This window comes from Podarcis filfolensis (assembly GCF_964270895.1).
Source record: "Podarcis filfolensis genome assembly, chromosome: 3".
Classification (NCBI taxonomy): domain Eukaryota; kingdom Metazoa; phylum Chordata; class Lepidosauria; order Squamata; family Lacertidae; genus Podarcis; species Podarcis filfolensis.
In genome coordinates, this window is record NC_139606.1 from 54,873,231 (window position 1) to 54,896,882 (window position 23,652).

At 41.5% G+C, this 23,652-nt stretch overlaps 1 protein-coding gene and 1 long non-coding RNA gene across 2 annotated transcripts in view; both read left to right on the top strand.

Moving 5' to 3' along the window:
• SLC35F1 (solute carrier family 35 member F1) overlaps positions 1-6,358 on the top strand; it is a 182,434-nt gene extending 176,076 nt beyond the window's left edge. The window contains exon 8 of the mRNA XM_083608642.1: positions 372-6,358. Within this exon, the coding sequence (XP_083464768.1) occupies positions 372-596 (225 nt within the window). The 3' untranslated portion in view covers positions 597-6,358. The remainder of the gene's footprint in view (positions 1-371) is intronic.
• A 309-nt stretch (positions 6,359-6,667) lies between these two features.
• Positions 6,668-23,652, top strand: part of LOC310760349 — a 37,140-nt gene continuing 20,155 nt past the window's right edge. Inside the window, exons 1-2 of the long non-coding RNA XR_014546906.1 lie at positions 6,668-6,966; positions 8,737-8,875. This is a non-coding gene — a long non-coding RNA (uncharacterized lncRNA). The remainder of the gene's footprint in view (positions 6,967-8,736; positions 8,876-23,652) is intronic.

Sequence of the window (23,652 nt, forward strand, 5' to 3'; positions counted from 1 at the left end):
GTTTCCGAAGCAAGATTTTTTGGGGACATTGTGCATCCTCTTTCCTTTTGTGCCTTGATTACCTGTCACTTAACCGCATCTATTTTTCTTCCACCACATTGTGTTTCTTGGTAAGAAATTCTAGATTTTTGCAAAGCCTCAGAACAATTTTTTTGCAAAAGTCTAATAAGCAAGTGTTCATTGTACTGACTTGCATAATTTATCTTTGGTACTGAGTTCTCATTTGACAAGTAAGTGTTCTATTTAAAAGTAAAACTGCTTTGGAGAGGAAAGATTTCCTGAGCACAGGCCATGTCTGCATTTTGCTTTCTGTAATCTTTCATATTGTATTGTTTAACTAGCATGCCTCTTACCAGCTTCTTTCTGTTTAGTTTTCAGGACTATATCTTCTGTCGTTCTTCACAATCCTTGTGGGGCTGGTGCTGTACTCCTCAACGTCCACATATGTTGCCCAAGACCCACGGGTGTACAAGCAGTTTCGAAACCCTTCGGGTCCTGTTGTAGACTTGCCAGCCTCTGGGCAGCTGGAACCGTCAGTAACATACACCAGCCTAGGCCAGGAAACGGAAGAAGAACCTCACGTCCGAGTCGCCTAATCTCAGGCCCTTGCCACCCTCAGTGGAGTTTGTATCTCCATTATCTCTGTATCATTCATAGAGAAAGGTATTTACCGGATGCAGTTACTCAGGTGGGCTGCAAGGTAGCAAATAGGGAAGGCTTATTAAAAATACAAACTATATTGTTTCTACATGTGTATAGCCAAGAGCAGTAACTCTCAGTCTTTTGCGTAGGGCAGTGCTTTTCAAGCTGGGGCTCCTCACATACTTATCAGGGCTCCTTAATGAAAAGTTCAGCAATGGTGGGCAACTTTCCTGCAGGAGGGCTTGCCTACTGCCAAGTTACCCTTGGGGTGTCCACAGCAGGTATGTTCAAAGGTGCACACTCAGGTCATGGGCAGCAACAGGGAGGTCTGATTGGCCTGGCCAGTGCCATACCTGAACTGAGTATGCACTGTAGAACAACCCCCAAGAATGTGATGCAATGTGCTGGAGCTTCCTGGCAAGGGGTCCTTCAGCAGATGAGCTGATGTGAAAAGCAGGGTGGGGTAGGAATTCAAACCAGGGTGCAGGCTGCACTGCTCAAATTCTGGGTTGCCTGCTGTGAACAGACCCTCTACCTCAGTTCTGCCAATACTCCTGGTGTGCCCACCTTTACCACCTCCCCACTCTTCCCCAAGGCAAAATACAGACGAACAAAAACTCACCCTTGAGGAAGAAGGTGTGATTAGGAGGTACCAGTGGCAGGTGTTCCCGTCAACATGCAGAGCACTTGACTACAGAATCCCAGGATCCCTAGCAGAAAAAGTTCCTCTGCACATCAGCTCTTCCCAAGGGGTAAAGATTAGGCTGGGCAGCAGTTCTCACCAGGAATCCTGAGTGTTGTAAACAAGTCCCAGGACTCTGGAAAGATAAGGCCTTGTTCTGTGTATAAATGGGAACTCCCACCATTTTCCTACTTCCTTCCTTTCTTTCTCAGGGTGGGAGCAAGGGTTGCCTTGGGGGAGAGGTGTAGGTGACAGGTGCTCTGCAGGGCTTTGGGTGTTTGATTGGAACACTTGGGTGGAGGAAACCCTTAGCACTTTTAGGGTGAGTGGAAATGCAATGGCCCATCCCTAGTGAAAAGGGTCTGTAGTGTTAGGGGTTATAAAAAGTGTTGGCTTTGGTAATTCGCAGCTAATGCAAGAAAGAAAGACTTGAGTCACTTGAAACAACATGTTCAGAATGCAAGATGAGATTCTGTAATGAACAAATTGCACCTCTTGGAGGTTGCTTTGCCAGGGGTTATATAGTGTTTCAGCAAAGCCACAGTTGTACAGGCCCACTTGCACGCAAACACCCTTCAGCTGTTCTCCAATGACCTTGGTTCTGTGCAGGAAAGGGCAGGTTAATCACAGCGCCTCTATACCCCAGTGCCGTTTTGTTCATTCAGCTGTCTTAGCTACCTGGTTGCCCACCCTCTAAAGAATCATGTGTTCTGGGAAGCCAGGGGATGGACAACTATCAATATCCATCTCTATTCTAGGAATAGGTCAAAAACAAACATTTTTGCCCTTTTTAAAGAAGTACTTGCAATTGCGAAGTAGTGACACGTTGACCTTTTTAAATTTTTTACAATCGCCTTACTGGTAGCTGAGGTCCTCCATTCAGTGAGAAGGAAATTGTATTTCCTCTTCAGTGTCTTAATCTTGCAGACTAACAAAATGAAACAATCCCCATTTCTTACTCTTTGAAAACTGAATTTGTCCTAAGAAAGTACCTTTTTCTATTTTTTAAGTATTTATTGTGGGTCTTCTGGCTAAGGGGAGAAAGAATGGGAGCACAGTTTTATAGACTTCTCTGCATTCAAGGCGAACACAAGGCCAGATGGAGGTGGCTCAGGCAGTGTTGCGAACTCTGCATGTTCCTAGGCCTTGCGCTTCACTCCACATTTCTGATGGAGGCACCCTCGTGGAGACTATTCATATTTCTTCAAACTCTTGGTCTGCTGTTTGTGGATTTTTAAAATCCATTCACCTGGATTTAACTGGGACTTGGAATTAAATATTCTCAAGTTTTCAAGCTAAAAATATTTGTATGCACCGCACCTTTGCCTGCATATCAAGTTGTTGATGCTAGAAGATGCCCGTGTGCTTGGAATCCCTGTGTGTGGCCCAAGCTACACAGTTTATACAAAGATACATAACCAAGTGAAAATGAACTAGTTATTTGAAGGGGGGAAGTAAATCAGGCTCAGAATATCTCAGTGTAATCATGGGAGCAGGAGTGGGGAAAGGAAGTACTTGATCAGTTCTCTGTCAGTTGTTTTCTGGTCAAATACATATTTGGCTCCATATACATAGGGTTGTATTCAACAGGGCACTACCACTAAGGTTCTACAAGCATAAGGATTCTTCTGCTGTGGTGGAACCTTATCCCCTGTCCTCTCCCTGTATGTCCCTTAAATCTGTTCTGGAGGCTCCCCCAACTTCAGAGCAGGTGGCATAAGACACACAGGAGCAGGAGGAGAGAGGGGGAAGCAGGACTCTTTGCAGTGGCTTCCAGTAGTACAATGATTTAGTTTAACATGGTCCATGTTTGCTTTTTTAAAGGCAATTGTTATTCCTTTCTCCCACAGTAGAATGGGAACTGCTGCTTCCCATGCCACTCTGGTGATGTAGACACCCCAAAGTCACACAAGAGGAGTGGTTGGCATGCCAGTGTTGCACCAGCTCCCAGGATGGCACAGCTCCCAGTCCAGCACATGGACTTTAGTCCTCCCAAAGGTTGCTGAAGTTGGACTGCTGTGTTTATAAGGGAAAAGGGCAGCAAGATCCTCAGTCGTCTTCAGATATGTGCAAAGTCAGAACAACATCCTACCTTTCTGTATGAAGCCAAAACCGCTGCAAATTTCATTTGCCTCACCTTGATTTGCGTGCTTGTTTTCGGCTGAAAACAAAAGAGTCATTGATTTATCTAGAGCTCTCTCTCTTTGAGAGACAGGAAAGGTAGCTGTGCCTGAGTAATAGGAAAGTGTTTCAAGAGATTTCCTTACAATGGAAGAGTCAAATAACTTCAGTTATAGCTTTGCCTCCTCACTGGTGACCGTGAGAAAATGCTATTTTACCTACCTCAAGGGAAGGAGAGTAAAGATATGAGACTTCAAAGTAATTGGATGTTTCCCAAATGAGCTGGGGAGTGCCAAGGAAACACTTTCTTAGATTCTTAGCAGGGTTTGCAGCGCATTTGACGCAAACCACGACATTTCTGTATGTAGAAACCTTGTTGGCTGAAATCTAGTCTTCTGACAAGAATTGGCCTTTGGGGAATAGATTGGCATTTGGGGAGGGGTGTTATGGGCCCAAAAATATTATTTCTGTGAGAAAACTAAAGAAGAAGAAAAAGTGTCACCTAGACAATGAAAGAAGGATTTCTGCTAAGGAAATGATTACTCAGGGATGCTTGTGTGCAGGAAGACCCTGTGTGCAACTAATGTTGCATGCAGAAAACTGGTGTGGCACATGGCATTGACCTGAAGGAATGCGTTCATAACCTCAGTGAGAGATGGAGAGAGGAAGGTGTCCGCTCCCTTATCCTGTGTAGGAGTAATGTGATTCCATGGAGTAAAGTTTACTGGATACCTGCACACAGAAGAACCCACAGGGAGTGATGTCTGGATTAGGACCATTGGCAGTGGGCAACAGTGCTGCAATCAGGCCTTTGCCTACACGTTCACTAGTGAATTTTTACATGCATGAAAAATGCAGCAGTGTGAAAACGGGGCTGCTTCAGGCCAAACTAGTAAGTCAGAGCCATTTATATGACTAATTCATTCTGTGGCAAAACCGGTAATTTCTGCCTTGCATCCACCAGCAGTCTTCTTCAGTTTTACACACACACCCCCAATAAACACACACACACACATGTTAAGTGGCAAAATTCACTGCAGTGCCAAGGGTCCTCCAAGTTGTATTTTAAAGGACTGGCCTCCCATGTATAAAACAATTATATGAAATTAACTCTATTCTCGTCATTTGCTTAGGACTGGGGTGTTTTAATAGGTGATCATTTGCACATTTAGCATGAATGTCTTTCCTGAGAGTCTACACAAGGCCTAGGCATTGCTTAAATATTGCTTATATCCTTAAGTTTGTGCTTTGTTTAAGCTTCAATATTGGATTCTCTCTTCTGTTCAAGCCAGTCTTTACAAATACAGGATTCGATTCTGAACATACTTAGGTGAATCAAAGAACAGGGCTTGGATGCGTGCAGGTGTGTTCAGGTGTGGAGCCTTAATTGTTCTCTCAGGTTTCAAATCAGAAGTCTACTGGTGGCCATCACCATCTCCCCACATTGCTTTTGCTACCTTTTATACCAATTAAATACCTTTCTCTGAATCTGTTGTCTCATGTTTGACATAACAATTTCTTGAAGAATTTATGTGTTTGTTTCCTGCTTAAACATTCATTTTGCTTCCTTGTATCTGAGGACTTTTATTTTTTAGTATTTATTTTGTAAACCAAATGTTCTTGTAGATGGGTTTTTTCCCCCATTTCATTTTTATGACACTAATTTGTAGATTTAAGTCTCAGTAGAAACAAACCATATGGAAGGCATCTATCAGCTCTCTGATGAGAATATTTACCAGAACTAGACTTTGCAGTCTATAGATGGCTAGAAACTCACCACCTGAAGCTATTTTTCTAGGATAATTCGAATTATTCCACTGTATGGAGGGAAGTGGGAATATTCAGAAATGCACTGTTCAGTTAGCCAAACTGTGTTCTTGCACATGTTGCCGAAACATCATAACTTATGAAACTGCCTTATTCTGAGTCGGATCATTATACCGTTGAGCCCAATATTGTCTTCTCTGGCAGCAACTCTCCAGGGTCTCAGGCAAAGTCCACCAGCCTTGCTGACCTCCTTTTCTTGGAGTTGCTGTGCTTTGTACCCAGCACCTTCTGCGTGCAATTTATGTGTACTACTACTAAGGAATGAGCCTTTCCCAGTCGATACTGTCCAATACTAGAACAATAAATTTTTGTTTGCTGTATCTGATTAAAGAACATTGGGGAGAAAAAAGGAAACACTGGTATAATTTTATAAACATTATATAATTAAAAATGAGGCCCATCCCATCAGAGAAAGTTACTTTAAAAAAAATAGTTTCATTTCCTACCATTCCAAGAGTTGCAGTGGACACCAGCAAAGGTCTTTCTGTCCAGCAAGTAGCTACACCACCAGCTTAAAAACAATCACTTCACAAGTACTGTATAGGCCAATTCCTGGAATACAAGTCCTGTTGGTGCTGGATGGGTAGTAGCAAGATACTGAATGAAAACTAGTGGACAGCTTGGCTTTTCTTCCATGCACAGACTTAAAGGACACAATCACCAACCACAGCAGACCAAGCAATTAACATTTTGCACCACTGTGTCAGATGAAGATGTTTCAATGTATAGTTTAGATATTGCTAACTTGTGCCATTAACATTTTTGACAAGTGTGTAGTATTTCCTCTCTTTTTTTCAAAAAAACCAACCAATTTAGTATTCTCGAGCTAGCTATAAATACAGATTTTACCCCATGGGTAGGATTTTAATTGTTAAATGCCATAATAAAGCACACTAATTTTGACACTTACAAATGGAAGTAAGAACCAAAAAAACACAAAAGCGAAACAAATGTCCAACAACAATGTTCAGAGAAGTTGAACAAATTCTCTTCTGTTTTGATATTTGCATGCTCCAACATGGACTGGCTGTGGCAATGTAATGCCTGTATAATGTTTTCAAATAAAGAAATACATCCTTTATGTAAGCCAAGTTTGTATTTGTTCTGAATCCGGTTCAAGAGGGCACTCTGAATCAATGGGGACATGGCTCTCTTTTTTTTCTTTCAAGGGAGGGGCTTCCTCCAAATCTGTCTGTTTTCTTCCTCTGGAGGTCGAGATGTTAATTCCTCATAGCTTTTCTGTTTCTCTGTCTTTCGTCTCATGTGTCCTTCTCTGGTAGCTCTCACGGTATTTTCATATTTTTAACCTCCCAGAGACTCAAGTGTTCCTCATATACAATTAACCTAGGTGCAATGTGCATTCATGGCCATTAGGGGGAGCTGTTGGTTTGTTGCGCACCACTTTGCAACGGGTTGACGTTCTACCCACGCAGGAAATGCAGGAACAGGATGTGGGTCTCCTCTTTGTCTCCAAGCCTGCAGTTCAAGGCTGCTGGCAACTGCTCTGGGGAATTGCTGCGTGGAAGAACAAAGAAAACCGACCAAAACATTCTGCCATTTTGTTCATTAGCTGATATTTCCTGGGGTTACTGGAAAAGGTCATAATAATTTTGTATCTTCCTCAAAGGCCTATATGGTTTTATTCAGCTCCAGTAATGGACTCCTCCCTCCACCCTCAGCTTACCTCAATCCAGGTAATTTGGAGAAACTGGTTATCAGGCCAGTATTTGTGGGCTTCTTCATGAAAGCCATTGGGGGGAAACTGACTTACAGCTTTTCCATATCTGTCCTGTGTAGCTTACAACAGGTGAAAGACAATATCATAAACTAAGGAATAATAGTGTGTTCCTATTGATATTTCATTTTTTGCAACTTTTGGAAATGCTAAAATACAACTGCCAAGTATATCCAGTTGAAGATATGTATGTTTTATTGGACTTTATTTTGGGGGGCAGGAAGGGGGTGGCGGCTTTGAAATTTCTTACATACAGCTCTTTGTTTCATTGGTTTAAATGGACAGTGTAAAGCAAAGGCTGTTTCAATGTCTGCTAAGGCAGAAAGTTTGAAAAACAACCACTGGACATTACCACTTCAAATAATCTCTGATACAAGGAATCAGCAGCAGGAGTTATTTCAGTTAATTTCCATCCATTTCTTTCCTGGTGAGAGGCAGGAATGCAAGTGAACATCCCCTTTGCAAAGCATTTAAATTAACTTTCCATTTGGATCTGTTTTAAGCCACATGTTCACAACAACGTTGAGTGAGAGAGAATGCGGAAAACAACAGACCACTTGTATACGCATAAAAAAATCAACACACGCCAATACATTGGAGACGCATTGCACGTGCATTGCACAGTTATCCCACATAAACTGTATCTCACAGGATCTTGCTGTGAATGCATATTGAAAGGGGAAATGAACAACGGAATCCTATGTAGCTTTGGTAGAACAAAATAGGTGAACCTATTTCTGTTTGATATTGGCAAATGCTGAAGATACACCATTTTACTCTGCCACCTGAGATGTGTGTTTTCAAGAGCCTTTTCATGTAATTGCAATCTGTTTTAACTGTTTTTTATTTTTAATTGTTGCAACTCACCCTGGGATCTGCTGGTAAAGGGCAAATAATTATTATTAATTCCTGGACTGTAGTTTGTTTGTAACAGAGTTAAAATTCCCAGTTCTGTTAAAAAACTTCAGTTTCCGGGATTCTTCGGGGGAAGCCCTGATGGTTAAAGGGGGATAACAGAATCTAAATGTATGGTTTGGATGACCATCTGTTAGTTATGGGTTGTATCCAAAAGTGTCACTCAGTTGATGGTAAGGCAACAAAATGGATAAGTAAATAATTCCCTCCAACCCCCATAGAGGATTGGAGGCTCAGGGTTTCAATCGGAGAATTTTTCCTATCTTTATAGCACTGATAATATTCTCCTGCCACTTTCAGCTAGAATTTACCTGAGTGCCTTTGTCAGCCTAAATATAAAGGTTCCCTGGAAGTAATCTATAAATGTATCTTTTCTCAGAATAATTTGTACATGAATAGTATCAGGCAGAAGAATGCTGGCATCTTTTTGTCTGCTCTTTGAAAAATCAAAATGGTTCCGTTGTTACATATTTTAATCACACTCGCAACCCTGGGCAGTGCTTGAATGATTGAAGCCCACCTCCAAAATTAGCAGTAGCTGAGAAGAGTCATGCCTCACTTAGTCACATTTTGGGTGCATTCGGATTATAGTGTCAGTTTTCCTGGTTATAATGCTAGCTAGCATGTTTATCCTGGATTCTAACATTCTTTTTATACTACATTAACTGGTACATTAGGGAACTGTAGCCCTTTTTAATTGATAGACCATCACGTTGCACTAAATTTTAAGTGGCGAGAAAGAACTGTATGCTGGATTACTACCTCAAAGTGTGTCATCTGAAATGACAGCTCAAAATTCTCATGATTTCCCCAGTTAACCAGGTTGCAAACTGACTTTTTCTGGATGCAAAGAACACAGAAGTGAGCACTAAACTTCTGCTAGATGCGGCTAGTTTTCCAGAAGTGGATTTTCCGTTGTGTGAAAGATCCCATGAAACAAGGAAATGTATCAGGTAAGGAAACATAAGGAAACTGAATAAAGTGCTCTCTGAATGCAAAGGATTCTGAGAGCCCAAAACAGTTCAGCCCCCATGAGCTGGTGCCCCTGCTTGACACAAGAAAACTCGTAGATCTTGGAGCCCCACGTTGGCTGAAATGCACCACATTTCAGCATATGGTTTATCCATAAAATGACTCCCCCCCCCCTCCAATTATACTGCTAAAATCAATAAAGCCTGGGGTAACCAAATGTGGATTTTTGTCTGGAATAACTGTGAGCTCAGTTCCATTCAGGTACTCAGAACAAATTATTGGGCTTACCGGTAGTTGCTTGGAAACACCATGTTATTTAATTCTAAGTGTCTTCTCTTGGTGAATCTTCGGGTTCTAGTGTAAAATAAAGTTGATTCCACAAGCCTGAGGCCTGCCCATCCAATATACACTATGTCCCTTTGGTGATTGGCCCTCCTCAATGCATTCTATAGCATCAAAAACACAGTGTTGGTAAGGAACAAAGTCAATCTTATTCAAATGCATTCCCAAAAAGTAGGACTATCTATCATATGCATAACTGCACAATTCCCAATTATTTCACACCATATAAACTACAGTGCACCACCAGCAGAGAGCTAATCCTGCAGAGCTAATAGTTCCTGGTGACTTGTTACTTTTCAGGAAGAAGAAGCTGATGAAATTCTTGAGTCCCTTCCCCACCCTTCATTCATGGGTGGGTGGGAGCAAAACAGAAGTGTTTGTTTCTGCTCAAACTATTGCAAGAAATGGAGGTGGATCATAAGTGTCTAGTGAGTTTCCTTGAGTGATATGATAATGATTTAGTTTCCTATGACAAATGTGCAGGAACAGAATCGCGCTCATGCTAGGCTGAGGAGCTGAGATTTACAGGTGTGGAATGCTAGCAAATCTCATCTGTGGCAGTGGATCAGTTCCTACTGGGCTTTGCTCGTTTAACCCAGCCCTGCTGTTCCTCCGAAGACCACACAGGCCTGGCTCCTTGTCAATTTTCCCATCCAACTAGCAATCAAATTTGCATGCTCTTTAAAATACCCTTTTCCCAAATGAAATTATCATGGGGATGGAAAGTTGAGACTAAACACGAGAATAATCAAAAATGTCTTATTTGTGGCACGTGGGTTAGCTTTTGTTTCAATTCTCTAATGTAGCTTTTGGCATTAAATACATTTTTAGAAGCTAAAATAGGTCACACATGCGCTGACTGGTGCTGTATCTGTTTTATGTCTCAGACTCCTGACTTTTGCCTACATTACTTAAAAGGCAACGGAAGAAAAAAGAAAAGACAATTTATGAAAGGGGTGACAGCTTGATTCTATTAAAGGTAGTCAGATTCTGATTAGCTGCACTTTCCCTTATGTCAATATTCCTATTCAATTAAACAGGCCAAGGAAAAGCTTTCAAGGGAGAAATACACCCTGTACCACCATGCACATTTACTGCAAAAATCAGTGCCACTTTTTTCAATGGGGTTTTAATTATGTTGAGAGTATATTGACTAGATCAGTAGTAGGGAACCTTAGGCCCTCCAGATATAGTTGGATTCCAACTCCCATCACCCCCCGGCCAATTTGTATGTCACAAGGGCATTACTGCAAGGCAGTCATGAAGAAAGGCAGCCTGAAGTTGTGTTGATAGAGTAACTCTGGTGAGATGGCTGCAACTCAGATTCAAGCCCAGCAACCCTCCTTTATGTTGTCATAATCTCAAGTCTAGACTGCTGCAACACACTCTGTGAGGGACTGTCCTTTATGATTATTCAAAAGCAAAAAGGGTTGCTGGTGTTCTGTTAAGTGTAGGTGACCATGATCACCCTACTAAGTGTTTGTTCAACAGAACTAGCTTTCTAGAGACAGTGTGCTGATTTTGATTTTTTGCCTAAAGATCCACAGAAGGTTTGTGCATTACATATTCAAGAAATGGGAGTTGCAGTTTGCTGAGCTACATTTTCATTTGTCCCTTGCATCTGAGAAAAGAGAGCATTTTAAGCTATTGTGGCAAATAACTACTGAAAAACCTAACCAGATTTTTAAAAGCCATCTAAACAAGTGTTGATCCCCATATCTTCTAGCAGTGAATTCCATAAGTTAATCCTTGTGCTGTACAAACTTATTTTCTTTTGCCTGCTTTGAATCTAATGCCACTCAGTGGTGCTGAGTTCTGTTATGAGTGAGCAAAAATATATCCTCTATCCAGATTTTCATTTCTCTCTTCAAAACAATTTCTCCCATCAACTAAAAATCTTGTTCATTGGGAAGTGTCCCATCTTCTAGGATTGTTTTCGTTTTCCCTTTCTTGTATGTTTTCCAGCACATAATATTCTAAATGTGTCTGCACCAAGGATTTACATAATGGCATTATGATATTATGGCATTTAATCTTTAACTCCTTTTCTGAAAATTGCTAACATTCAATGGGCCCTTTGTACTGCTGCAATCTGTTGAGTTGATCTCTTCAGTGAATTTTCCACAGGGAGTCCAAATCCCTGTTACACACAGTATAGACTTCATCGATATATGTGTTATATATAATTTTGTCCCAGTGTGCATCGTTTTTGCCCTGCACATTAAGACTCAGCCTGCTTCAGATTACACCAACCTGAACCTATTGGTTGCCATTTGTAAATGTAGCTGTATCACTGTTAACTACTTGAATATTTATGAGTGCAGTAGATGACAATGCAGAGTGTAGATCTTTCCTCCTTTCTCCCTATTGTGTAAACAGTTTGGACTGGTTTTATTTACTGCTAGTAGTTTTATACACGTTGTACTTTTCATTTTGCCTTCTCTAGAATGTCTAATGAGAAAATTAAGCAGACACACATCATTGCATATCACATCTCAAATATTCTTTGGGCTTTTTTACAAAAAAATTTTACAAAAAAATTGTGATAAAACCACAATTAGGCAATACAGTTAATGATACCAGTTACATCTCAGTGCTCAAACTGTATTTCTGAGGATAGTCTTGTGACTTTTTTATGGTTTGAGAATCACTAATTGTTTGTAGGAATGCAGGTTCAACTTAAAATTGAGAACCTGTTTTGCAGATGACAAGCTCAGAGCAAGCACTTCCTCCTCCTCCTGAAAGGTAGCCAAGAAAAATTGTCAGGGCTGCTGGCCTTCTGCGGTTTATGATTCTAAGGACCCGTATCATATGGTAACCATTTTCAGTGACTGACTGGAAGCTGACATATTAATGTTAATGGAATCTTCTTTGCGTTAGATGGATGTGATGTGAGCATCAACTGTTTGTAGACAATTCCATCACAGAGTTTGTCTTTCCAAGAACTCAAAAACTAGGGCTGTTGGTTTTTTTCCAACTTGATAGTAACAGATTCTCAACCTATTATAGATGTCTCATTTTTAGACTTTTATTGATTGAACCAAAAAAATTTCCCAAGATTCTACCCCTCCCCCAGTTTTGGCCAGTAAAATCTAATGATATCCATTGTCTCAATCCCTTCCTCTACAAATTTCCATTTTGGATTTCATTTCTTAGGATCAAGATGGTGCAGTCTGATGGAATTCTGGAGCCTGATTTTATTACTCAATATATATTTATTCTGTAAATGCAACTTTTTTAACAGATGGAGCTTTTCTTGCTGTAGAATCAGCTCAAACTTTCTGCAATTATTTTCTGTCTTAAAAAAATAAAATAAGGGTTTTCCTCCCTCACACAATATTTTGTATGCAATGAATACATAATGAAAATGCATTTTCATTTTGTCAATTCTTCTTGTCTCTGTGAGAAGTTATAATTGCATCCATAGAAGTTCAACAAAAGACCATTTAATTGTTTAAGGAAACCGATTTGCATCACAAATGTTCTCTCCCCCTGTGGATTACATATCTGAGTAGGGCTGTGTGTTTCATTTTTCTAATGGTGAGTACATTAGCCCATGTCCTTCAGTGAAAACGTAGATTGCCAACAAATGTAGGACTTAGTTTTTCATTTGAGATTATTCAAGCAGAGGATTTATCTCTTAAGAAGCTTGTGAATAGAATGATTGGTTGCCCAGTGGCCATTGCTGATTTTAGTGGAAATTCAGATGAAGGCTTAAATATGTCTCAAGTCTTTTAATAAAATTAATAGCGAGGGCCACTCTAAATGTCATTGTTGAACTAACATAGCAAGCAAACAGAAAACGATTAAGCTGGATTTTTAAATGTCATTTCTCACAACTATTTTCAAAACCTTAATCCATTGTGTTACATTCTGGGCTTTTCTCGTTGTAACTGAAAATATAGCTCAACCTCTTTGAATGCAAAGTTTAAAATGTAGGAGTAATGGTGTTAATGCAGCAGATGGAAGTAAATGGGAGATTGCTTTCTGGCTTTTTGTTGCTAGGTTGAGACATCTGTTGGCATGATAATGCAAATCTGACCTGTCAAAATTTTGGAAATCCTACTATTCTATTTTTATAGAAATGGGACAGTAATTTTGGGGAGTGATCAGTGCAAAGAAGCACTGAGTTGTCTCCAATGTTGCACAAATGAAATTCTGCTTGTGCAAGGGGGCTTCCCTTCCTCGCCTTGCACTCACAAACTCTGCTCTAGAGACCCCCCCAACCCCCTGAAGCAGATTCTGTGGGTGCAGGAGGGGGGCTGCAGCAGAGGGGGGAGGGGTTCCATTGCACAAGTGGAAGTGGCAACATTGGAAGCAAGCTGCTGCATGGAAAAGAACAGTAATGCAATGCCATTTCTTTCAAAACGGACATAAGCCCTATTAGAGCATTCCCCATGAAGTCTTGGAGGAGAAGAATGAGGCTTGTTGGCCTTACCCCCAGTGTCATGCCCCTGGCTAGTGCTGCTGTTCCACTGCCCATGCATTGGGGGAAGGTCTGAAGATAAAGAGTTTATGAATAGGCTCTGTTTAGAACACTGATTGTGTGTGCATCTAAATCACAAGGAGAGTCTAGACTTCCTTAAAACTCTAGTTTAATAGAGCCCCGCTCCCCACCATCCCAGCCTTGGGTGTTGATGAATTATAGAATGATTGTGCCAATATGGCATCATCAGCTCATTTGGCTGGTTATGTGCCAGAGTCTTGTGACTTGCTTGCTGGGATACCATGCCAAGTGTGCAACTGTTCTGCTTTTACAAGATAAGTAAGGATAGCTAAGCCATGTGGGATAGTGCCTGGAAACCTCTGCTCAGCTGGAAGAGCTGGGGGTGGATGGGAATTACTCATAAGAAGCAAGGCCAGATCTCCCCATCAGGTGGAAATGAGCTGGTAAGGGCTGACCCAAAGCGTTTATTGTGTGTCTGATGTTAAGGACAAGATGGCACCGACTCCCATTCCATGTCAACCAGACGGGCAGTAGAATCTTCAATGCCGAGAGTGGCGGACTAGTTTAAGGTGTTTAGGGCAGGAGATGCAGCACACACCTATACGGCCTAGGACCCTCGTACCTACGGGACCGCCTCTCCTGGTATGCCCCACAGAGAAACCTACGGTCTGCAAATAAAAACATCCTGAAGGTCCCAGGCCTCAGAGAGGTTAGGCTGGCCTCAACTAGAGCCAGGGCCTTCTCGGCTGCAGCTCCAATCTGGTGGAACGCTCTGTCACAAGAGACTAGGGCCCTGCGGGACCTGACATCTTTCCGCAGGGCCTGCAAAACAGAGTTGTTCCACCAGGCCTTTGGTCAGGGCGCAGCCTGACTCCCTCCTCTGGCAACCTGCACAGAATTTTGCTTAATGGTTGCCATCAACTTGATTTTAATTAATAATTAATTTTTATAATGAAATATTTTTAAAATGTTGGATTATTTTGATTGTCTGACTATTTGATTGTTGTTAGCCGCCCTGAGCCCGGCTTCGGCTGGGGAGGGCGGGATATAAATAAAATTTATTATTATTATTATTATTATTGTTGTTGTTGTTGTTGTTGTTGTTGTTGTTGTTGTTTCTGTGGCACCTAGCTACCATTCCACACGCACCCCAGCAGCCACACTGCCTGAGGCAGCTGCTTCACACTTCCTGATGGAATGGCCGCCCCCGTCTCCACAGGTGCAGCAGAATGAAGTAGGCGCTCAGGATGAAGTAGGCACTCAAGGCAATAGAATTTAATTTTGTGTGTTACCCCCATCCTTCCTCTTAAAGGGGCCCATGGTGGTGTAGATATATTCCAGCATCAATAACAGAACAAAGCATTAAAAACCTTTGTATTTTAAAAACCTGCTACCCTGAGCTTTGGGAGAAAGAGCGGGATAGAAATGAAATAATTTTTAAATTTTATTTAATGGCTGCTAAAGCTGGTGTTCTCCAGTAACTGTACAGATTTTGGCACCAGACCCTCCTGAGTCAAGCTACCTCTTAAGAGAGGGGGAAGGCATTACAGGAGGGGAGAGGCTTGTAGACAAATGATAGCTTTCTCAGAAAGCCTAAAGTACTGTGATAGAAGCATCATCACTTGTGCTGTTGCACATTCCTTTCTAGATGTATATAAGGGGAGGGTTTTTTTGTTTCTCTTTTAATTTTGTCATTACGTTCTTTGCGGTTGATTGATTTCATTATTTATTCAGAACTAGTTCATTCATTTTAATAATTCCCTTTCTTTTTCATATCCCATTGCCTTCAGAGGGAGACAGACTAGTGTTCTGCTGCCTGTAGCTTGCGTTTTCCATACAAATGGGCATGGCATTCTCAGGCACAGCATTATACCTGTCAAATTCCAAACAGTTTGGGGAGAGAGTAGCTATTTTATAGGCAATTTTTGAGAGACACAGACACAGCCTAAACAACTTGGCTCTTCCTAACTCGCTGTAACTTTTCTGTGCAGGCTTGTTCTGGACTAGTTTTTATCTGAATAGAAATGAATAAGGAAATAATTCAGTGAGCAAGGAGTGGTCCCCCTGTTTCCATTCCTATTCATTTTTATAGCTAAAATGAATGCAGTGTATGGGGCTCATTCATTTATGTTTTTTAAAATAAACACAACAAGTACTTCTTTCCTAAGTTCCTCAGTAAAATCTTGTTAAATAGGTTTTGTGTGACTGTAGTTGAGGACCAAAAGTATACCAATGGCAATGAAGCTTCCATGAGCCCAAAAGCAAATCATAAAATACACACACACAAAATTGAAAGCCACCAGACTAAAGGGTGTGAAGGTGGAGTCACTCCCAGCTGCACATGCAAAGCCTCGTTCTGAAATCTGGCTTTTCAGATAACTTTTTTTCTAACAGATGTTCACATTCTTCCACCAGTGCATTCCATGAGGAAAAGCTTGTGTAATCCTAACAAATGTTCCTCTATGTTCTGGACAACAAATTCATTATTCAAGCAAGAACCCTCCGGCCATTTGGGATGAGGAAAGATGTTGGGGTAGGAATAAGTACACTTGTTTGGTTAAACAGGGCTGGAAACATCCTAAGAGATGAGAACCCTGTTGTTGGTGCTTAAGTATTTGGAATATTCACTCCATTCATTTATATATTTAATTAGTTAAATAATTCATTTACCACATCATTCAGAGCAGGGAGCGTAAATCCTGAAATACATGAAATAATGTTAAAAGCAATGTAAATCAAGTGGTTTAGACCACAGCACCACTTGTGTCCCCTTTCACAAAGCCCAGTGAAAGAAATAGAGTGACTGGGGCACTGCCCAGCCATGTGTGGTTTAAAGGGGGAAAATTACAAATTTCCCCCCAAATAGCCTGCTGTCCAAAACCACACTATTTTCTGTTACCTGCACACTCCCTAGCGTTCCATTTGAACTGTTGTAGCTATTTCTGACAATCAGCCATTCTCTGGTCAAGCAGTTTGTTCCACTGCTCAACCAATCCAAGCCAAAACTATTGCTTTAGGCAGGAAATTCCTCCCATTCAAATTCAGGCAGAAACACACACACACACAGCAACTGATAGGGCACCTGGTCCATATCTTCATTTGCATCCTTATAGGCCAATGATGGCCAAACTTGGCCCTCCAGCTGTTTTGGAACTACAGTTCCCATCATCCCTGACCACTGGTCCTGTTAGCTAGGGATGATGGGAGTTGTAGTCCCAAAACAGCTGGAGGGCCAAGTTTGACCATCACTGTTATAGGCAATCCAGCTAATCAGGTCACAGGTGTTAGCAGGCAGCTGAGAAAAATACTCCCCAAATTGCTTGCCTTTTTACTCCCAAGCCCTGAAAACTGGCAGCCAATTAGAATCAGTCTTCTGATCTGAGCATGCTCAGACCTTTTCCTTTGCAAAGCAGCCTGCTGAATTGTGGGTAAAGCCCCATTTTGCTGAGAGCCAAGCCACCAGGTGAGCAAAGCAGCTTTCCCCCTTCTGTTATTAATGGCTTGACCAGTGGAAGGATTATTGGTGCTTCTGTGAAGGAGCAAGACCGCAGGGCACTGGTGCACCAAATGTGAGTCTGTATTTTATTTTTAAAGTTATATTACTATTGTATTTGGGGAATGGAGCGCTTATGTCTCCTTGTTGAGATAGCTGTGGGGTAGATTACTCTCAGAGCTTGTACATAAAATTGTGTGGTACACTTTCAAAGGGTAACAAACCCATCACTCACAGCAGAAATGAAAAACAGGAAATGTATTGTTACAGGATTTAGGGGTTGGTTTGAATGATGCTTTGGATGTCCCCTAAGTCTGTGGTTTTGTAAAGGGGAAGTACGTTTTCTTTCCTTTTGCTAAAATTGTGCTGGTGGCGTACTCCGCAAGGCTGTTGTGAGGAGAAAACACTACAAAACACTTGAACAAATTTAAAACATTATTACAAATGTAGAAAACTGCAGGGGATGGTTCAGATGCGATGAGAACACAGTGTGTAGATGCAATATGAAATTACATTGTGTCTGCACAAGCCACTAAGGGAAGCCTATCCCAGCATTTTTTCACACAATGGATTTGCTGAGGACCTGCACTTGAAATCTATTGCTCATAGGCAATATCATCCTCGTTGGTGTTTTCTTTAGGTTTGTTTTTGTATTATTCCAAACCTATCCTCCCCCACTCCTTTCAGAATCGGGGGGAGGGCAGACAGGTGAGAGATCATCTTTTACATTTAAATCACTACATCCTTCGAAAGAGCTCAAAGTAGCACACAAGGTATCCCTATTCCCCATGTAATACAACATCCTTTTGAGGTTGGTCAGGCTGAGAGGCCATGTCTGGCTCAAGGTTTTACAATAAGCTTCATGGCCCAGTAGTGATTTTGAACCTCTTCTCTTAAATCCTAGTCCGATTAAGAACCTACCACTTTATTCCATATTCTGGAAAGTAGACCTAGAAGTCACAAAGCTGGAGGAAGGGATCATCTTTTCCCATTGTGCTGGAAGTTTATGGAGGCCCTTGTTAACAGTTCAGTGTGGCGCCGGTTAACTCTCCCTTGGCCCTGTCTTCAACCTCTGAGGCCTTGCCTAGTTGCTCTTCCAGGTCCAGGCTCCAGCAGCTGCCACTGGAAAAATGCCCTCTCTGTTGCACATACCTGTGTACTTTTCTTGTAGGTGGGACACCAAGAAGGACTTCCTCTGATGGTCTTAATAACTAAAAATTTGATACCTGGCTACCAGGAAGCCTAAGACTGAAATCCTAGGCATAACTTACCTTGGAGTAAGCCCCAGTGAATACAATAAAATAAACATGCCTAGACATGGGCCCTGTCCACACTTCCACTTGTGCTGTGCCTAAAAAGCACGGATCTGAGCAGGGTTTTTTTGCTTCCTTTGCATTTTCTAGGCATGGGTCTGAGCGGTTTCCCCCTTGCCCTGCTCACATTAGCAGGGCTGGGGGGGTGGTCTTGTCCTCTAGGCAGCCCAGGACCTCCATATACACTGCACAGGCTTGTGCCCCAGGCAAGCCACTTATTGCTGCTAACGCAGCTGTGTGACTTCACCCCTCGGGGGCACACTCCATTGTCTCAGAACAGATGGATGCCAACAACTCTCTATAGCAGGAATGTCACATCTTCTGTTATACACTCTGTTTGTGTGTGGGACACATTCGATAAATAATTTGCCTAGGAAAGCTGTATTCTAATAACACTAAACTGCAGGCACAATTCGGTGATCATTTTTGGGTGGATTTGTAGAGAAGATAATGTGCAAATGGAAGGATTTGCCATAGTGTCCGGAAATGACTTTTTGCTTTTGCTGTTGCCATACTTGATAAAATAGCATCATGTCAGGCATATAAATCTTGTCCCAATTAAGTAAAGATTCAGAGGAACTCTTGTGCTCATAGGTGTTACTGAACGGAATTAACATCTAGTTTTGTATTGCTTAAATTCAGTATTCATACCACATAAGGGTACCTTAACTTTTGTTTTATTCTTACAAGGGATCATGGTATTTGTTGCAGAAATGTATCCATTTTCATGTTCATCAAAGCTGTGGCACATCACATTTTAGGTTACCAAAACTTGAATTTACTATGTGTGGCCCCAATGTTCTTCTGGCGGCCACAGGCATATTATTTCGATGTTGGCTGTGTCAGGGAAATCTTTTTTCCACCACATGAATCTTCCTTAGTAGAACAGGAAATGGGTCCAGGATGTGTTGGTGCTTTGGAGCACAATGTTTGTCTCATGCTTTCAAAGGGTAAAGTGGTGACTCAAATATACTGATTGTAAAGTACAATCAGAGATGATAATCCACTTGATTAATTCAATATCAAATATGTGATCTAAATACTAAGGGCCATAATCAGGGAGTTTATTCATTCCTATACTGGGTTGTTGTTGTGTGTGTGTGTCTTGCTGCCTGCATTTTTATCTTTGTTTATAAATAAAATTCTATGTTGTAGAAAATGTGATATTTGGCATATGGTGCAATATCACAGCAATTAAATTTGGTTAAGGAATGCAAGCACACCAAACTGTTATTCTTGGAATGAACTGCAAAGAACTGACGTGGATAATTTCTGTGCAACATGTAGGTTTATGAGTGACTAATGACAGTGCAGTGGTGGCATGATAAGCGATAGATGGTTTAACTGAATGGGCACCTAGCAGGGGGAAGTAGGTAAATTTATGAAGAGGTGCTGTAAATCAGAGATTTTCAGCCTGTTCATTCCCTTCCTGCACAAAGTTACATCTGTTGATACTCAAGGGAGGCCCTTCCATGCCTCATGCAGGTACCCCAGCCTATTCCTGCACAGCACTCTTCCCCAACCTGGTGCACCTCAAGCTGTTCATAGAATTGTAGAGTTGGAAGGGATCGTGAGGACCATCTAGTCCAGGCATAGACAAACATAGCCCCCCAGATGTTTTGGGACTACAACTCCCATCATCCCTAGATAGCAGGAACAGGGGTCAAGGATGATGGGAATTGTAGTCCCCAACCTTTTGTAGGGCCGAGTTTGCCTATGCCTGATCTAGTCTAACCCCCTGCAGTGCAGGAATATGCTGCTGTACCATACAGGGATTGAACCTGCAACCAGCTGAGCTATCCAGGCTGATGGTAAACTCCAACTCCCATCAGCCGCAACCAGCATGGCAAATGGTCGTGGAGGACGAGAGATCCAGGCTGGGGGAGGTTGCTCTAAAAGTACACACGAGGGGATGACTCCTACTCTTTGGAAGATAAGCCTATGCACGGAGGACTTAGAGAGGAGTGGGATAGTGTGTCCAGTTGTAGGAGCTATATAGAATCCCCATGGGGATCACTCTCATGTACGCAGAGCTACAGAATGAGGGGAAGGGCAACTATTATGCACCAAATCAGAGCCCTTAAGGGTGACATAATATCCTAGCTCATTAGCTTTTGTGTCCCACCAAAGGTTTCAGTGGGATACAGCTTGAACCCAGTAATCTGTGTCCTCAACTTGTTTTATAAGACAGATTGTTTTGAACATTAAATCAGGAAGCATTGAGTAGCACCCTCCTCTTCTCACACTCGTTTAATTAATATACCACCAGTCTTGCTGGGCTGGCCCATGGGCTTGTTCTCTTGGCTCTAATTAATGGCAGCTTTTACATAACATTGTGGGATACTTTATGTTCCCTTTAGAGCTTTTTTTAATTTAAAACCCTCTAATTTTAAATCCCTTCATTAGTGTTCCTCACAGCAGGAGCAGCAGCAGCATGGTTTGTATTCTGGTGACATCTTCTGGATGAAGTTGTTGCTAAACAGAACTATCAACGCAGGCCTTCTTTGCTCTAGCAGTTTTTCGTCTTTCTCTGTCTAGTGAGTATATGCATAGTACAGAGAGGATTCTACCCAGCTGCATTTTTGTAGGGTTGCAGGATTAGTAAATCAGCAGATCGAGGGGCTAAAACATATTCACAAATTAAAGCTGAAAGGCCCAGCCTGTACAAACATGCTTGGTCCCTTGTGCCATTCACTCACGTCCAGGCTAACATTTAATATTACTTCTATGACTTAAGATTTATGGGATGCTTTACCCCATACAAAGTACCTTCACCTCCACTAACCCATACAACAGCTTTGGAAGGTAGGCCAGTAGTATTGGCTGAGAAACGGTGCTTTGCTTGTGGCAATACAGCCAAGTTCAAATGTGTGGCAGTTGTTCAAACCATGGGACCTTGTAACTCCCATCTTTTAGGGCCAGACAAGACATGCTAGAGATGTCTTTGCAGTTAATGCATGCATTTTTAAAAATGCAAACAGCTAGTGCTAGAAAGCTGCTCTTGCTCTTCTTCCTTTTCACAGGCCAGACATGTGGGTCTGCCTGTCCGGTTCCCCAAGCTGAATGTCTGTGTGAGTGTTTAACATGTGCATGTAGCCATGTGTGTACACATGATCATGGTATGTGGCCTGTTTTCAGTGTGACCCTCGGTCCAAAAAAGGTTAGTCACCCCTGGGCTAACATGTCATCTGCTGAAGTGGACTGTAGTGTGTGGAAACTTGTGCCCTAAGAAATCTAGCCTTTCAAGGTGTAACCTCATTGGTGTGTTTTATTTCGTTCTGATTCTTTGTTTGGAGAAGCTCACTATAATTGTATGGTGTGTGTCTTGGAGGGGATTGCAGTCATTTTTCATATAGAGTTGGGAAGCAAATCTGTAACCCCCCCAGTCTGAGATACAATGTGGTACAAATCCTGACACAAATGAATGTGCCATCTACAGCATCTTTTAAGTGGCCATGTTTGGACATCCCCCTAACAAGAACAAGCTGCAGTAAGTCTTGACTGGGGCTGGGCGATATCTGGTTTTCAATATCACAATATATCACCAGCTGAACATAGCAATATTTTGATATATTACGATGTTTGAAATAAGACTGGAACTATGTAGAGGTGAATGTGGCAATGCCCTGGCAATTGCTACTACTTACGGGTCTAACTCTAAAACTGATAAATTTTTATTTACCTTTAACATATTGTGAAACTGTTGTGTTATAGTACTACTGTACTGATAATGTTTAAATTAGCACATTTTCTCTAAAATTAAAGCTGTAGAAGTAATTCAGTAATTATCAAAGATAAGGTGGGAGAATGTTTCCTAAAAATTTAATGCCAATTCACATTCACTGTCACTTTTATTCAAATATATTTCACTATTGAGTCTTAGTTGAATGTGTGCATCCTACAACACCAGTTATTAGATTGTTAGTTAATTTTCTTTTCTAAACCAAGCCAAAATAGAAAGAATGAAATGGATAAATTTTAACAGAACAAAAAAATTCTAAACAAAATGGTGTATTTTTAGTGCCAGGGGAATTTTGTGTGTGTGTGTACACACACCCACACACCCACACCCCAGGCCTAACCAGAAAGAATGGATAGGAATTCACAGAATAAAAAATGCTTAAACAAAAATACATATTTTTGCAAGGAAAATTTGATGCATTTAATTATATGAAAATTTACTCAATGATAGCGTGCTTCAACTGTAACATTACATATTTCTGGAGAATATATTAACGTTAATTTAGTAATCTGTTAATAATAACAAATGTGTGAGAAAGCAAAAGGGCAAGGGGAGAATTAAGAAGAGTTCTAGGGTAGGGAGAGAGTCTGGAGGAGCATAAGGAGGGAGACACAGAGACAATTGCATACAAGTGCATGGAGGGAAGTTCCCGCTTGCAGGCTGCTGAGCTCTGCCTGCTCAAGAGATGGAGCGCTCAGGCGAACTTAGGCTGCATGCATGCACACACATGGTATCTCCAAGGACCATTTTTGCCTGCTGCTGAGGAGGCAGAGGAGACGGAGTGCTAAGGCAGGGAGTTACCCTGCAGTGCACTTTTTGCGTCAGCCTGCTGCTGCTGCAGGAGGCATGGAAGAGCAGCTGAGGCAGAGTTAGCAATAGCATTGGCAGCACAGGACAGGAAGCAGCACCGGCTTCCCAATTTTTGCAATATCATGCTTTTTTACTATTGCACACAAACACACACAAGGTTCATGATATATTGCCAGGTAATTAAAAAAAAAACAGTTATCACAATTTGCTCTTAATAATGATATAAGACAGTATATATTGCCTGGCCCTGTGGTCAATAGTAAACTACAGCTTGCATAACCTGGCCACCATTTATAACATATTGTTTGCAGTTGGCTTGTTTCAAACACTACACTAGCACATGATGCAGAGCTGTGAGATATGCGTATCTTGTATCTGAAGAAGTGTGCATGCACACAAAAGTTCATACCAGTAACTAACTTAGTTGGTCTCTAAGGTGGTACTGGAAGGAATTTTTTAATTTTGTTTGCACATGAAGGAAACTCTAGGTGGTCTCATAAAATCATTTCTGTCCCTCACAAGTTAACTGTTTGAAATTCATGATTTCTAACATGGGTACAAAGCATAGTCTTTGCCTGCAGTTATTTGATGGGACATAGGCAGCATAATTA